The sequence below is a fragment of the Pipistrellus kuhlii genome, unplaced genomic scaffold, assembly GCF_014108245.1.
Source record: "Pipistrellus kuhlii isolate mPipKuh1 unplaced genomic scaffold, mPipKuh1.p scaffold_m20_p_6, whole genome shotgun sequence".
In the NCBI taxonomy this organism is placed as follows: Eukaryota; Metazoa; Chordata; class Mammalia; order Chiroptera; family Vespertilionidae; genus Pipistrellus; species Pipistrellus kuhlii.
In genome coordinates this window covers 55,072,122-55,090,529 of record NW_023425562.1, presented here as the reverse complement: position 1 = coordinate 55,090,529, position 18,408 = coordinate 55,072,122, and the positions used below count along the sequence as shown (strand labels likewise).

Here is an 18,408-nt window from a genome sequence, read left to right as displayed (position 1 = left end):
TCTTCTCCCAGTTTTAAATTAGATTATTTTTGTGATTGAGTTCTTTATATATTTTGGATATTAACTCTATCATTATGTGGTTTGCAAATATTTTCTCCCATTCTGTAGATTGCCTTTTTTATTTTGTTGAATATTTTCTTGAATAGTTTTTTTTCTGAAGTCTTTTTCCCCCCACATTTCTAGCATGTGCTTTTGCCCTATAGTTATGCGGTGGTTGCATTGCTTCCAGTATTATGGCCATGTAACATGCAAAAGGAAGTGTCAAAGAAAAATCTAGTGGGTAAAAGCCACTTGAATCTCTGCACCCTCCTGTGAAGTATCTTACCAAATACTCCACCAAAACATATCCTGCTTACTATCATTGGCTATAATTGCATCACATTTCACCACTCTATGTTTGCAAAGTTTGGAAAGGTTGTTTACATGTGCCTATTGCTGCACTTAACCCATCATTCAGACACAATAAGCTGTAATAAGCAGCAAATAAAAGGGAATATCCAGAGCACACTCTCTCCTGGGCAGATAGTAAGTAGCACACAGAACTCCCTGAGAAAGATGGCAGACCCCACAGGGGTAGTTAATGATCCCCTTCTTGGAACATCAAGATCTAACTGTGCTGGTGGCCTGTGGGCACACCCACACCCTGAGTTCTGTGGACCATCACAGAGGGCAGAAGAGGAACTGCACGTTCCTACCACCACCCATGAGAGGAGCAGCCAAATATGGGGCAGATAGAAGAGCTCTGCTGACAAGTGACCAGTGCCCCTCCTGATGAATTTTGGCAACTCTTACTAGCCTACAGCTCCCGGAACACGAAGGCTTCTCAAAGAGCTTCTCACACCAGGACACAATATATGTCCAGGCAACACTCTTAGTGTTGGTGAGATGGTATTCAATGTTACAATATTTTCATGCAAGTTCCCTGCCCAACTCAGCTACCAACTAGGTTATTTTTTTGGTTTTGGTTTAGCAAATAATTCATATAGATAGACTAACTAGTATCCAAAGTTTAATAATCAGAAAGTGATTCCTTTGATTCCCATGTAAAGATACTTTAAGAAAAATGTAACAAAAACCCCACACATATACATGCCATAAGCAGGTCATCTAATACATGTTTCAGAAAACTAATGCCACAAAACAAAATGAATATTAGATGGCTATTATTTAATAACTAATTACTATAATTGGTCTACTCTAGACACCATTTACATAATATCTTTCTATGGTAGATGATCATGTATCTCACTTACACCTTATCTCCGGCACCTTATTATTGCTTCTACAATGTGAACCAGTTTCATGCTATACAGGCTAAAGATATATCATCTTAGACTTTTGAATTATATAACTCCTGAGTTGGCATAAATATTTTTGGATGCTATGTTTTCATCTTATTTTTAATTACTCCATCTTTCTGCTTAAGTACATCATAAAAAAAACGAACGTGCAGTTCCTCTCCTGCCCTCTGTGACGGTCCACAGAACTCAGGGTGTGGGTGTGCCCACAGGCCACCAGCACAGCTAGATCTTGATGTTCCAAGAAGGGGATCATTAACTACCCCTGTGGGGTCTGCCATCTTCCTCAGGGAGTTCTGTGTGCTACTTACTATCTGCCCAGGAGAGAGTGTGCTCTGGATATTCCCTTTTATTTGCTGCTTATTACAGCTTATTGTGTCTGAATGATGGGTTAAGTGCAGCAATAGGCACATGTAAACAACCTTTCCAAACTTTGCAAACATAGAGTGGTGAAATGTGATGCAATTATGGCCAATGATATTAAGCAGGATATCTTTGGTGGAGTATTAGGTAAGATACTTCACAGGAGGGTGCAGAGATTCAAGTGGCTTGTACCCACTAGATTTTTGCCATGCCACTTCGTTTTGCTTGAAACATGGCCATAATGCTGGAGATAGTACAACCATCTCATAAGTATGGGGCAAAGGCATATAATAGGAATGTGGAGAAAGAAGGAAAGACATTGCCTGGAACCTGATGATATTGTGAAGCTCTCATAGCACACTTGACTTGGTGAGAAGAATAAAACTCTAATTTGGATAAGCTGCCTTTTGCCCATCTTTTTTGTTTCATACTAACAACCTATTGTAATTGGTCACGTGTTACAGATGGAATGTGATTGAAAGACATAGCCAGCCCTCTCTTAATGACCTATAGATGTAGTTTTCTTTCTTATTTTTCATTCTCATTACGGTCTCCAGTTGAATGTGAGGGCAGTTTATTATATTAGGACGCTTTTACCTGGAAAATTGCAACATGATATTGACTGGAGAAATGTAGGTTGATAACTCTAAGAAGAGTACCATCCCGATTTTGAAAACAAACCAAAACCCCATAGAACATAAATCAGAGATCTAGAGTATATTTCTTGAGGTCATGGAATGGAATATTCACAAAACCAAGGATTATTCTGTTTTTGTCACCGCTCTGTCTCTAGATCCTTCACCAATACAGGCAGAGAGCAGGTGCTAATAAATATTTGTTGGAAGAATAAATGCACAAAGGTATTCATCATTTTCTACACAAACACTCCCACATGCACATACACACGCCCAAAAATTCTACATTAGGGTGAAAACAATACTTTGGGATGAGTTCCTAAATTTCTTTGAGCTTGTCTGTCTTCCATGTTTTGTTTTGTTTTTCTTTATGGAAAAGGACAAGAAACTTAATTGGAGTAGAGAATGTGTTTCATGCACAAACCATTGACGAGACCCTCTTGAAGAGAAATTAGAAGAGTCTGGGCATAGGAGAGAGTGCCACAGTGGGAAGTAGGGAGGGTCTATCCAGGAGATTATACAGACCTGGAGAGAGAGATGCCCTGGGACAGCCAACAGGGAAACTGACTGGAGCTTTGCCTCAGGAGCAGCAGTCGGTCGTTTAGATTCGGCATGTAACACCTTCTTTGCTAGACCATGCACTAGGTGGAGAGAGGGCAGCATCTGTCTCCAAAAACAGGCTGTGTTAGACCTCAGATGGTTGACAAGCCCAGAAACACAGGTCCCAGGGAACATCACCAAGCAGATTTTATTTCTAAGTCCCTTTTACTAAAAACACCACAGAATGCAAGAATCAACAGTAGCTCCCACCCTCTCTATCAAGCATATAATGAATATAATCAGAAGAGCGAGAGGATAGCACATCCATGAAATGAAATAGGTGTTCGTGCAAAGGAACAACTGGAGATATGAATGATGAAAAACTTAACTGTTTATATGTAATCTTTTCACTATATATTCATATTGTAATGAACCCCAGTAGAGAGTAGCACAGTCGTTTGAAAGGGCTGGATAGAAAATGCTAAATTGCAATTCTTAGATAAAAACAAGGAAATGGAATAGAGAGTATGTGTGTGTGGAAGGGTGTATGTATAAATGTTAAGAAATATGAGGAACAGACCAAGAAATTCCAAAATCCATTTAATAACAGTGACAGGAAGGCCATGTTTTTTAATATAAAATCCCTGGCCAGTGTGGCTTAGTTGGTTGGTCTTTGTCCCCTGCACCAAAAGTTGCCAGTTTGATTTCTGGTCAGGGCACATGCCCAGGTTGCAGGCTCCATCCCCAGTGGGGATGTGCAGAAATCAGCCAATCAATGTTTCTCTCTCCCTCTTCCTTCCTCTCTCTAAAGTCAATAAAAACAAATATAAAGTAAAATAACCTTATAGAGTGCATGGGGAATAAAAAGACAGAACGGAATAGAATAAATATTGAAGGAACCAAAGAAAAGAGAAAAATTTAAAGATATGAAAAATGAGTTCTCTAACTGGAGGTGCCCACTAGAAGTCTGGTAGGAAAAATCAAAACAAAAATAAATAGAATTGGCTTCCACAAAGATTAAGTAGCCCATTTTTCCCAGGATCTTCCTGTTAAATCTAAAACCTCTAGACTTACTGTAACAGGATGGAGGTAAGAAGGGGGACTGTCAATACAGCTCAGGACTTGCACTATTACCGGGGCTGAGATCCCTGGCTTCCTTTAATGCCCCACATATACCCAAGGCTCATGCAATCAAAATGTCATTTATTTCAGGCACCTGGGTGCAGGTGGTCTGACTCCAGAAAGAGCCAGCGGTGAACAGGGGAGGGAGCAGGCTTTTTATGTGCTCAGGGAGAGCTGCAGATGGGGCTTCGGCTTGACACATGTATCAGGTCCATAGTTTACAGCCTTGCCCTTTGTCGTGCTGCTGGCGCCAGACGTCTTTTCTCGTGTGTGTGTGTGTGTGTGTGTGTGTGTGTGTGTGTGTGTGTGCAGGGCTTATAATCTTCAGGAATTTCTGTAAAATAACCACTCAAGGGGAGTATGTTTGTGCAAGGCATAGGCTAGCAAAACGAGCTTTCCCTTGGACATTCATTAGATTTTGTAAGGTTCAAGCCTTGTGTTCTCCAGTTAACTCTTTCAGTTAAAACCATTAGCTGATAGAAATGGGTAATATGTTAAAAGAATGAAAATCATGACCACATGGGCTTTGTTGTGTGTTGAAATACAATTAAATATTTGAAAATCAGAAATACCAGCCACCACTTTCACTCCAGGGAGCATGCTCTGTCTCTCTGCAACTTTGAGTTGGAAAATACCATCTCTTCTCCAAGACCCACCGGTTGTGGACTTTGGGTCCCTTACCTGCCTCATTTAGTCTGTCGCCTCCTCGGTAAAATGGGGCTGATTATAGTGCCTACCTCAGGGTGGTGAAGAATGCTAGTCATGCTCAATATGGGTGCAGAACACAGTGACTGGCGAGTATTAAGACCCGAGTGCAGCCCTGGCTGGTTTGGCTCAGTGGATAGAGCATCGGCTTATGGACAGAAGGGCCCCAGACACATGCCTGGGTCGCAGGCTTGATCCCCACTGGGTGGGGGTGGGGGTGGGAGCGTGTAGAAGACGGCCAATCCATGATTCTCTCATCAATGATATTTCTCTTCCTCCTTCCCTCCCTTCCTCCTTCTCTCTTTTCCTCTCTCCCTCCCTCCTTCTCCCTTCCTCTCTGGAATCAATAATATATTGGGTCGGCAAGTAAGTAATTGCGGGTTTCACACATATATGGCTTCAGTTGAATTTTTAGGTTTGCAGACGTAGTACAAATGTAAAACACATTTTGTTATTTGATAGTTGGCTATTCAGCTGTTAATCAGTAAAAAAAGTTTTTTGATCTGTTTTGTAGTTTTCGTTTGGCGTTCGTTGAAAAATGGAAAATCAAAAGGAACATTTTCGTCATATTTTGATTTTTTATTTCCACAAAGGGAAAAACGCATCGCAAGCTCATAAAAAGTTATGTGCTGTTTATGGTGACGAAGCCTTAAAAGAACGGCAGTGTCAAAATTGGTTTGCCAAATTTCGTTCTGGTGATTTTTCACTCAAAGATGAAAAACGCTCTGGTCGTCCAGTTGAAGTTGATGACGCCCTAATCAAAGCAATACTCAATTCGGACTGTCACAGTACAACACGTGAGATTGCAGAGAAGCTTCATGTATCACATACATGCATTGAAAATCACTTAAAACAACTTGGCTATGTTCAAAAACTCGATACATGGGTTCCTCACGAACTGAAAGAATCACAGTTAACGCAACGCATTAGCAGCTGCGATTTGCTAAAGAAACGTAATGAAAATGATCCATTTTTAAAACGACTGATAACTGGCGATGAAAAATGGGTTGTTTACAACAATATCAAGCGGAAAAGATCGTGGAGCAGGCCAGGTGAACCAACTCAAACAACATCAAAAGCTGATATTCATCAAAAGAAGGTTTTGTTATCAGTTTGGTGGGATTACAAAGGAATTGTCTACTTTGAACTCTTACCACCCAACCGAACGATCAATTATGATGTCTACATTGAACAACTAATGAAATTAAACAATGCAGTTGAAGAAAAGCGGCCCAAATTGACAAATCGAAAAGGTGTTGTATTCCATCATGACAATGCAAGGCCACACACATCTTTGGTCACTCGGCAAAAATTAATGGAGCTTGGTTGGGATGTTTTGCCACATCCACCATATAGTCCTGACCTTGCACCATCTGATTACTTTTTGTTTCGATCTTTACAAAACTCCTTGAATGGTAAAAATTTCAATAATGATGATGATGTCAAATCGTACCTGATTCAGTTTTTGGCTAATAAAAACCAGAAGTTTTTTGAACGTGGGATTATGATGCTGCCTGAAAGATGGCAAAAGATCATTGATCAAAATGGGCAATACATTACAGAATAAAGTTATTTAGTTCCATGAAAAAATTGTCTTTGATTTTCTTTAAAAAATTCGCAATTACTTACTTGCCGACCCAATATATATATATATATATATTAAAAAAAAAAAAGACCTGAATGGCTATTGCCATGGCTCTAGGCTCCAGAGGCCTTGAGGTCATTAGTAGGAAAGGCCCCTGCCCTCAGGAGCCTGCATTAGATCAGATGCTGTTTACATAATAATAAGTTTAATAGCTTGAGAGGTTAAGTGCTTTATATGAGATCACATGTTTGACATCAAATATTAAGGGGGAGGAAAATGCTTTAATGACTTAGGAGATGGCAAATGATTGGAAATAATTACGGAGTGATTGGAAAATAAAGTGATTATACATCTATTCCCTTTCCTATAAAAATTTTTTTCTCTGGCCTCTTATCAGAATGATTTCACTAAATTTCCATCGTCCAGATTCAAAGCTCAAAGCCCTCTCATTGTCTCTATCTACCAGTGCTCCTTTCCACTCTTTGGTCCCCTTCCAGTTACAGATAAAATACTCACTCCAGCCTTTAGAGCATTAATGTATGATAGATACTTAATAAATATTAAGCCATTTAACTGAGCTGCTTAAAATAAATTCCTGGTTCCTTTCTGACTATGGCATAAACTTGATTTTGCCTGAAGATGAAAACAGACTCCAATTTACCTTCCTTTTTTTATTGTTCTTTTTGTTGTTGTTGTTGTTGTTACTCATCTGAGAATTTTCATGTTTTTTTTTCTTTCTGAGAATTTTTTTTTTCTTTCTGAAAGAGAGAGTGGAAGGGAGAGTGGGAGAGAGAGAGAGAGAGAGAGAGAGAGAGAGAGAGAGAGAGAGAGAAACATCAATGTGAAAAAGACACATTCATAGGTTGCCTCCCACACATGCCCCAACTAGACCTGGGAGTTGAACCTGCATCCCAGATACATGCACTGACCAGGAATCAAACCTGTGAACCTTTGATCCATGGGTGATGCTCTAATCTCTGAGCCAAATCAGCCAGGGTTCCAAAGATTTAGTTAATTAATTAAAAAATAAATATCAGCCACCAAATTATCAGGCTAAGAAAAAAATCATATGATCATATTATAAATAGCATTTCAATAAGTTTTATATGCATTCATAATTTTAAAAAAACTCTCAGAAAACCAAGAATGGAGGGAAACTTTCTCAACTTAATAAAAAAAATCATCTACAAAAAACTTCTAGCTAACTTAATGGTAAAAGAATAAATACTTCTAAGGTTATTCACTCTCACCACTCTTATGTAACACTAGAGGCCCAGTGTATGAAATTCAGCTTTGGGGGGGTTGCGATTTTCCCTCAGCCCAGCCTGCACCCTCGCAATCTGGGACCACTGGCTCCTAACCACTCACCTGCCTGCCTGCCTGATCTCTCCTAACCACTCTGTCTAATCACCTCTCTGCCTGCCTGCCTAATTGCCCCTAACTGCTCTCCCCTGCTGGCCTGATCCCCATAACTGCTCCAGAAGATTTCTGATCTAATTAGCATATTACCTTTTATTAGAATAGATATTTGAAAATAATACCTAGCATAATAAGACAAGGAAATGAAATAAAAGGCATACAGGTTGGAAATGAAGGAAAACATTTGTCTCCATTTGCAGCTGACATTTTAGTCTGCATAGAAAAGACCAAGGCATTTACAAAAAACCTTTTGGAACTAAAATGTGAGTTAAGCAAGGTCCAGGCTACAAGATCAACACATAAAAATGCATTGTTTTGCTCTATACTAGTAAGGATATGTGGATATTAAAATTAAAGTTAAAAATACTTAGGTATAAATAGGAAAAACACTTTAGGTCTTATACTCTAAAAACTAAAAAATTACAAAACACTGATGCAAGAAATTGTATTTATTTTGTTGAAAGAAATTAAATGAAGTGACATAGACACACATGTTCGTTCCTTGAAAGACTCAGCATAGTAAAGAAGTCATTTCTCCCCAAACTAATATGTAGATTTAACTTCATTGCTGTCATAATCCTAGCAAGATCTTTTGTACAAATATACAAGATCATCCTACAATTTTTATTGAAAGACAAGGCTACAACAATTCTTAAAAAGAATAAAGCAGTGAAAATCGCTACACTGTCTCAAGACATATTATGCAGCTATAGTAATCAACAGTATGTGATACTGACAGAGAATAGACACATAATCAATGAAACAGAATAGAAAACCAAGTATAGCCAAATAATTTTTGACAAATGTGCCAAAGTAATTCAATGGAGGAAGAATAGTACTTTCAACAAACGGTTGCTACAAAAAGTAGATATCCACTGTTAAAAAAAAAATCCATCTCAAAGTTTTATACCTTATACAACAATTAATACAAATGGAGTAGGGCAGTTCACTCAAGTGGAAAGGATGTCATGAGCTATTGGCCTGAAACAAATGGTATGTTACATAGCATTCCGCTATCATTGAATATAAATATATGGTGTTACCATCAGAAAGGCCCCATCTAGGGTTAAGGAGTACTTCCTTTGGGAATTATTGCTTTCCATTAGACCCCCTCACTTCCTCAGAATTATAATCCGTTTCATAAGGCCTCAGTTTCCTCTTACAGTTTCTAGAACAGAGCATTATTTTGTCATGCACACTCAATGGTGCAAGTCAATGGTCTGGTGTTCTGAGTGGCATAGCATTCTGCCCATCTCTGATTCGTCACCCATGATAGACCAGTAAAAGTGACCACTTAGATTCCTAGCTGTCCAAAATGTTTTAAGTTTCTCAGCATACTAGAGCTTCCTCTCTTTCAGAAGCCATGAATTTCCCGATGCCGACCTTCATTATATGTGGGTTACTAATTTCAGCGACCAAAGGTAATGGAACCCTAGAATACAAGGAGGAAGGAACTAGGATGAATTATTGACATTGAGCTCCTAGGTGTCACCAAGGGGGGAAAGAATCCACTGGAAAAGTCTTGGGCCAATAAAGAGTAGCAAAAAATGCTCTTATTATGGCAGCTCCACATCCCTACTCTCTAAGAAATCCTTAGAGGCACATATCAAGCTGGGTATTTCCTGAGACATTTCTCCAAAGGCAAGGATTTTCTCAATCTCCTCAGCAGCCTTATGTCTCTCTATGTAACTGACAGTGTTAACTCAGCCTCATGTCACTTCTATTTGAATGATTTCATCGTTGTACTTGTCTCGTTGTGTCCTATGAGTTAAACTCTTACTACCATCTTGAATTATCTTTTCTTACGAAAGTACCTTTGCAGGAATCTTTTATTTTTATGTTCTGAGATATTGCGAACAAGTTCATCACACTGTTTGTAGATTCTGCAGAGCTGTCATGAGAAAGAGACAACATAAATTTGAGTTATAAGGGGGATAAATGAAGACAGAGATAAAGATTAATATACAAGACCAATGGGGAGCTTCTATGATATTAGATAAAAATGAACGAGGTTGTTCCTCTTTTGAAAAATGCTATTACTGAAAATTATCTTCAATATTTTTAGCTGTGGCATCCATATCTATCAGAAAGTCTGTTACATCTACCTGCAAATTATATCCAGAACCAACACCACCTGCACTGCTACCACTCTGATTCAAGTTACTGTCATGTCTAACCTGTTACTGCTATAGCTTCGTCCCAGGTCTCTGTTTGATCCTTGGCTTGTGCAGTCTACTGTCAAGATAGCAGAGAGTATGATCTGCTCACCCTAGAAGTCAGATTATGTGTATTTTCTGTTCAAAACTCTGCACTGTCTCCCCCCTCTTCACTCAGAGCAGTAACCAGGGTTCTTATAGTGACCCACCTGGCTCTCCATGATCTGGTCCTTAGGATCATCTCTTTCTATTCTCTTTCTATTCTAGTCCTTGCTCACTTTGTTAGAGCCACACTGGCCTCAATGCTGTTCCTCAAACATGCCAGGCTTGCAGGACCCTCAGAGTTCTGTTTGTTTCTTCTACCCTGTTTCCCCGAAAATAAGACAGTGTCTTATATTAATTTTTTCTCCCAAAGTTGTGCTAGGTTTTATTTTCAGGGGATGTCTTATCTTTCCATACGCTAGGTCTTATTTTTGGAGGATGTCTTATTTTTGGGGAAACATGGTAGTTAGAATGTACTTGCCCCAGATATCAGTGTGGCTAATGCCCTTACCTCCTTCAAGTCACCATTTAATTGTCACCTTCTTTCAGACCTATGCTAACTGCTGTTTAAGAAATTGCCATCTGGCCGAAACTGGTTTGGCTCAGTGGTAGAGCGTCAGTCTGCAAACTGAAAGGTCTCAGGTTCGATTCCAGTCAAGGGCATGTACATTGATTGCGGGCACATCCCCGGTAGGGGGTGTGCAGGAGGCAGCTGGTCGATGTTTCTCTCTCATCAACGTTTCTAGCTCTCTATATCTCTCCCTTCCTCTCTGTAAAAAAAAAAAAAAATCAATAAAATATATATTAAGAGAAAGAAAAAAAAGAAATTGCAATCTGGCCTCATGGCATTGCAAACAGATTCCACTTAAATCTGTTCTCTCTTATTTCTATAAACCACTTATCACCTTCTCACATAAAAGATAACTTACTTGTTTGTTTGTTTTAATTGTTTGTATTCTCCTAAGTTACATATGATTTTTTCTGCTTAGTTCACAAATGTACTTCAAGTGTCTAGAATTGAGTCTGCACCATAGTTAGGGGCTCAAAACTGTGTTGAATGAGGGATTATGCCCTAAATTTTTACTCTGAAGGGAATGGTTAAAAAGGAGTAGTGAGTACTGCAAGTGAGAAACAATTTTGATAAAAACTTGACAGATCAAGATGATGTAAAGAGTTTAGGAGAGATGAACTAAGAAACTTCTGATTTCAAGTCTGGGTACCCTGGAGGAAAAGAAAAATAATCTCTGTAGAAATGAAGAATGGAGATGCAACGATAGATTTTGTCTTAAATTAAGCAAGTGAAATGTCTACATTTAAAAATTTTTATTTTTCAATTATAATTTATGTTCAATATTTTGTATCAGTTTCATGTGTACAGTATAGTGGTTAAACAATTACATAATTTTCATAGAATTTCTCCCCATATTTCCAGCACCTTCTTGGTACCATCAGGCTCACAGATACAGAGAACAGACTGCTGGCTGCCAGATGGGAGAGGGGTTGGAGAGTTGGGTAAAAAAGGTGAAGCAATTAAGAACTATAAATTGATAGTTACAAAATAGTCATGGGGGTGTAAAGCACAGCATAGGGAATATAGACAATCATAGCGAAATCTACATTTTAAACTTACAGAAAATTCTATCATGAACCAAGTAAATTTGGGCCAGTAAAATAATAAGGGAATGAAACATTGGAGAAGTGAAATAAAGCCAACATATTTCAGAGGAGGCAATCGGGTCCAAATTATTTTGAACTTTATAAATGCCAACCCAAGAAAGGTGCCTTTCATACATGATCAAATCAAATCCAAAAGAAGTTGTTTTGAGAATTACTTGCTCTTCCTCATATATACCAGCCTTCCTCCATCATAGAATCTTTGCTCTAGCTGCTTCCTTTGCCTAGAATACACTGACCTCGGTACTTCTCAGGGAATTTGCTGAGAAAAATGGGCATGCAGTTTGCTTGATCAAATATCATACAATGGACTGACTAGTTTCCTTTAGATTAATATATACACCCCACAACAGAATTATCGCGCTGCTAAGAAATCTCCCTATATTTCTCTCTTAAGCTCATCTTCCCTCTTTTCTAGATAGCTGTTTTTTTTAAAGGGTTTTAAAAATTTATATATATTTTTATTGATTTCAGAGAGGAAGGGAGAGGGAGAGATAGAAACATCAGTGATGAGAGAGAATCATTAGTTGGCTGCTTCCTGCATGCCTCCTATTGGAGATCAAACCTGCAACCCGGGCAGGTGCCCTTGACCAGAACTGAACCAGGACCCTTCAGTCTGCAGCCGACCCTCTGTCCACTGGGCCAAACTGGCTAGGGCTTTTAAAAAAGATTTTAAATTGATTTTTAGAGAGAGGAAGGGAGAGGGAGAGAAGCATCGATTAGCTGCCTCCTGCATGCTCCCTACCAGGGATTAGGAAACCATAACCTGACGACCTGTGCCCTGCTTGGAATCCAACCAGAACTGGAAGTGGGGGGTCAGTACAATAATTTATATTAAGAGGCATTCCCCAGCCCCCCAAATCAATTTGGAATGGGGAAGTTAGGGAAGTCATAAAGTAAGGGCAACCTTTTGGTGCATGGACGAGGCCCAAGCCACTGAGCTACACTGGCCAGGGCAGTAGACATCTCTTTGGTACTGACCTCTCTTTCGTTCTAACTCTCCTGCTCCACTCCTCTGCGCCACTCTCTGCCCTTGCTTATGACTATACCCCACACTTCATGATTTAAAAAATTCAAATAGAACTTTTTGTTTTTATCACTGCCAACATTCATACCAGTAGATCTTTGCATCCATCTTGTCTTTCCCCCTTGACAGGCTGAGGAAGTGTGCCTTCTCCACCTTAGTCACTCTGCTGTACATTATTTTAATCTTTGTCAACTTGTCAAGGTTATGCCCTTCTGTTGTCTCATTTTCCTCTTGTACATTAATCTCTCCCTTTCTGCTTGTTTCTTCTTAATTGTTTGAAAACATGCTGTTATTTCCCATTCTTTTAAAAAATAGTTTTAATTGGTTTTAGAGAGGCAGAGAAAGGGGGAAGAGAGATAGAAACATCAATGATGAGAGAAATCACTGATTGGCTACTTCCTGCACGCCCCCTACTGGGGAATCGAGCCTGCAACCCAGGTGTGTGCCCTGACCTGGAATAGGTCCATGTTCAGCCACTGAGCTATGCAGGCCAGGCTGTTTCCCATTCTTAAAAACAAAGAGAAGAATCCACCCTTAAGCCCTTATTGTCCACCAAGAACTTCTCTGTTTCCCTGCTCTTCCTTTCTGCTCTTCCTTGTCACTGGATGCTACTTCCATTTCTTTTATTGACATTTCAACCAGCTTCACTTTTGTTTCTTTTCTTCCTACCACTCTGAAACCACTCTTGTCAAAGTTCCCTGTAACACTCATCAAGTTAAACGCAATGGACATTTCTACCCTTATCTTACCCTCTCAGCAGTAATTGCCTACAAATGTTTACTCATTTCTTTTTTTTTAATTAAATATATTTTATTAATTTTTTACAGAGAGGAAGAGAGAGAGACAGAGAGCCAGAAATATCGATGAGAGAGCAACATCGACCAGCTGCCTCCTGAGCCCGCAACCAAGGTACATGCCCTTGACTGGAATCGAGCCCGGGACTCTTCAGTCCGCAGACCGACGCTCCACCACTGAGCCAAACTGGTTTCGGCGTTTACTCATTTCTTTAAGATACATTTTCCTCTCTTGCATAATCTAGTCACCTCTGATATAACTTTCGTGGTATCCTTTTGGTATTTTCCATTTGTACGCACACCAGCTTGAGCTGCACTGGCAGAATCCCTAGAGCATGGTTGGTTGTGTGGGAAAGATCCCTGTTAGGGCAATCCAGAAATGACAGGGAATTATCAACTTTCTTCGGGATCATCTATCAGCTATTGGCTGGCAGGCCAGTAGATAAATATTCCTGCACATTTGACCCTCAAGAAGGATTTCTCTGATGCTTGTTTCATACTCTGGCTGCCAGAGTTCCCCATGGGGTGGTGCTTTAGTCAACCACAGTGATAGTTAACTGTACAGTTCACTCCTACTGGTTTTATTACTCCCCTAACTTCCCCACTCCAAATTGATTTTGGGGGTGGGGAGGGGTGGGGAATGCCTCTTAACGTAATTATTGTACTGACCCTCCCACCCCCACCCTCAGTTCTGCTTTCGATGGAACTGACCTAATCTCTAGTGTTTCGTTCTCTTGATTTATCTGGTTGTTCCTTTTGAGTCTTTTCCTCTTTTCTGAGCTCTCAATATTGATATTCACCAGGATTTAATTAGGTCCCCTTTTACCTCAGATTATTCCAACTTAATATACTTTGCCTGTTACTATAGTTTCTAATACTATCCATAAGCAACGATTCCAAAGTTTACATCTAGAGGTCCAGACTTCTACTGAGATTTTGTAGGTCTATACCACTGCCTTGTTGACATTCTAGATTACATTATGCTGTTTACCCCAAAGCAAATACTTGAGTCCACCTTTTCCTCTTCCCTCCAAATCTTGTTCTTTCCTCAGCTTACTATCCTTTTAGTGGAAAATATCACTAATCTCCCCATCTCAGTTCAGAAATGTAGTGATGCATCTTCCTCTGACCTTGTATCCAAATAACCAAAGTTTTAAATTTGTCTTCTTTCCTCTATTCTCACAGCACCATTATGTCTCATCTGGCTAAAGCCTCTAACATAGGTGTCCCTAATTCTAGTCTTCCCTTTCTCTAATATAATTTTCACAAGAATTCCTAACTAATTGTCTAAATCATAAAGTAAATTAACTCACATCATGTTTTGAAATAAACAAAATGCTTAACAGTAGCCTAAAGTGACTGGGGAGAAGGCATTACTACTTCCAGCTCATTTCATCTTGTGGTCCTTTGCTCTTTATACATTACTAGAGGCCTGGTGCATGAATTCGTGCATGGGTGGGGTCCCTGGAGGTGGCCTGCAGGGATCGGGCTGAAACCCATAGTCCAACACTGCCTGCAGCTCCTACCTGCTGCTCCTGCTCATCCTGGCCCCGCTGCACCTGCTGCAGGTTGCGCCCAATCAGTCCTGATAGGTGAGGCTCACACTGCAGCAGCAGCAGCAGCAGCAGCACTTGCCAGCTGTGAGCCCTGCATCTGGTGCCCTCCTGAGGGGAGTGGCCTGCAGGATCGGGCCAAAACTGGCTCTCTGACATTCCCTGAGGGGTCCTAGATTGTGAGAGTGTGCAGTCCAGGCTGGAGGACCCCACCAATGCATGATTTGGGCTGAGGAGGGACTGTGGGAGGGCTCTAGAGCATGTCCGGGCCTGTCTGACCTAGTCCTGATCAGGGCAGGTTGGGGCTAGCTAGGGAGGGATGCAGGAGGTTGGGAGGGACCACAGGAGGATTCCAGGGTTGGTCTGGCCCTTCTCTCCCTGTCCCAATTGACCAGACCCAAGCAGCAAGCTAACCTACTAGTGGGAGTGCCTGCCCCGTGGTGGTCAATTCACGTAATTGCTACTGCATGACCAGTCGACTCACCCTAGTGGTTAGTTCATGCCATAGCAAGTGGTTGAGAGGTCTTAGCATATCATTAACATATTATGCTTTAATTGGCTGAACGGTCAACTTGTCACTGGACAACTGGACACTTAGCACATTAGGCATTTATCATATAGGATACTTTGGACTTATCAGCCTTCTCCAGATACATTGAAAACACTATGCAGTTTTTCAACATTGGAACTGAACATTTGTCAGTCTTTCCCTGAAATAATCTTATTTACTCCTTGCAGCTGGCTGGAAAATAAAAAAATGCTGGAAGAATGATATAGGACACTGCAGAAAACGATGTTTACATACTGAAAGGTACAAACTTCTTTGTATGAACAAGCTAAATTGTTGCATTCCCACAAACTTCGAGGAATACACTAGAAAGCCACTACCTCCCCTATTCCCTACAGATATGAGCAATGTTACTTGGGATGTGCCTCCTTCCCCTGTAACTTGGCCCGATGATCAGGTAACATATATCCCAGATGTTAGCACAGGAACTGAGATCACAACTCCCAGGAAGAGAGTTTCTACAACGGCTTTGACACGTGCTACTAAAGTTTCTACACCAACTTTGACACAAGCTCCTAAAGTTTCTACACCAACTTTGACACAAGCTCCCAAAGTTCCTACACCAACTTTGACACAAGCTCCCAAAGTTTCTACAACAGCTTTGACACAAGCTCCTAAAGTTCCTCCATCAACTTTGACACAAGCTCCCAAAGTTTCTACACCAGCTTTGACACAAGCTCCCAAAGTTTCTACAACAGCTTTGACACAAGCTCCCAAAGTTACTACAACAGCTTTGACACAAACTCCCAAAGTTTCTACACCAGCTTTGACACAAACTCCCAAAGTTTCTACACCGGCTTTGACAACACAACCTACAGGAACTGCTGCTTCAACTAACTAACATTTCCTCCTGGGTATGAGACACTAGAGATAACTACTGGGAATAATATCCAGGAAGCCACTTCTACTTACCTATTTCAATTCTGTTGGGTATTGGATGACATGGAGATGGACATAATGCTACTGCCAAGACAAGAGCCAAGAGAGTTACCTTACAATTAGAAATGTGGAAAGAGAAGTATATAGCAGGGATTCTCTTTACTGGGCTTTAGTTCTTTGTTTTTCTCGCATGTATTAAAATATATGCTCTAATATTTGGCCTCAAGTGAACATTTGTGTGTCTGTGTATTTTCCCATGTCCCCTCACCCTAAATGAAGGCCACAGTGTGGAGCTGCCTTTTTGGTCGAGATGAAGATTTTGATTTTAATGATGCATGAACCACCACTATCATATATGGGAGAATCAATGAAGGCACATAAAAAGTTCTAGACCAGTCTTCCTTTTCCAATTCTTCCACCTTTTATTATGAACTCTGACTTGAATCCCTGTCTGAATCATGAGATCAAATTTTGTTTAAGGCTTCAACTAAAAACTCACCCAGCTAGTGTTAGAAACCATCTAATTGAGCACAAACACCAGTTTAACTAGATAGAGATGAAAGTGGAACTTACCTTCGGAGCACATCATATAAAATGAAAAGCTATATCACAAGATCTACTTATTTTTCCAATGTCCTTTCCTTTCAAAAATCTAACTACCAGCTAGGGTGATCTCATAGCATGCCTCTCCAGATCTTCATTTTGTCTGTGAATACTTGTTAGGTGTAGGGTAACTATGTTTGTGTGCCTATATGCATGCAAGTGCTGTTTATATGACAACTAATGGCTCAGCAAGTTTGTTCTCTGATATCAGAGAGAAGGTAATAATTGTAAAGTTGATTAACTATTAACCTGTTGGGCTAAGGCTACCAAGAACCAGAGTCTCAGATGCCTAAATGTTTCAAAATCAAAATTCTTTTTGTCTAGATCAGTCTGCCAGTAACCGTGGCTGTAGTTTGGACATTAGCTATCAGACTGCTGATCTTTCAGTAGACCTCATATTTCAATGGATCTCATACCTCCCATTAGGGAGACAAAACATCCTAGAGTGCCTGGGACTGATTATCTTTCTAGATCCTGGAAAGTAGAGTACCAAAATCAAGAAAGTCATTAGCAAACTGGGACAAATTACCTTCCAAATGTACCTCAGCCTAAATTGTTCTTCCCCATTTCTTTGTATAGCTGACACCTCATCACATAGGTCACAGGTCAATTCTTCACAGAGGCATTCTTTCACCATAAAAACTTCCCAGACCACCAGTCTGCCTTAAAAGTTGATTATTTATTCTTTTTCCTTATCTTTGCTTCAAATGTCATATCCTTAGAAATAATCCTTGGCCATGAGATCACTTCTTACCCTAAGTTGTATTATTTTCTTCCTATCACTTAAACTCTTAGAAATTATTTTGCATATTTTTTGCTCTCTTTCTGAATTACTGAGTAATTTATTTATGGCCAATCATAACTGCCATACTGTACATAGAGTCCTGATACCTTAATCTTGCTCATGGCTGTGTCCCACACTGCTAGACAGTGCCTTGTACATGGTAAATGCTCCATAAAATCTTGTAAACATGTTAATGCAATTATTCCTATAAATTAAAAAGAAAACTGTCCTGTATGATCCAGCAATCTCACTTCTAGATATATATCTGCATGAAATGAAATAGTTATCCTGGAGAGTTATTTGCACTACTATGTTCATTGCAGTATTTACCATGATAGTCAATGTATGGAAACAATCTAAATGTCTGTTGACAGATGAACAGATAAAGAACATCCCATGTACACACAGGGATATTAATCAGCATTTCTTAAAAAGGAAAACCTGCCACTTATGACAACATGCATGAACCTGTGAGACATTAATTATTAATTATGCTTATGGGAAATAAGCCAGATGAAGAAAGAAAAATACTGCATGAGCTCATTTATATGTGGAATCTCAGTAATCAAACTCATAGAAGCAGAAAGTACACAGTGGTTACCAGGGGCTCTGTGGAGGAGGAAATGGAGAGTTGGTCAAGGGATATAAAGTTTGAGTTATG

At 39.9% G+C, this 18,408-nt stretch overlaps 1 protein-coding gene across 1 annotated transcript; it reads left to right on the top strand.

The window, feature by feature from the left end:
- The first annotated feature begins 8,210 nt into the window (after nt 1-8,210).
- Nucleotides 8,211-16,322, top strand: DEFB125 (defensin beta 125). Its single transcript, XM_045574488.1, has 2 exons — nt 8,211-9,088; nt 15,652-16,322. The coding sequence occupies exons 1-2, from the start codon at nt 9,031-9,033 to the stop codon at nt 16,320-16,322; spliced, it is 729 nt and encodes a 242-aa protein (XP_045430444.1). The 5' UTR covers nt 8,211-9,030.
- Nucleotides 16,323-18,408: the final 2,086 nt, after the last annotated feature.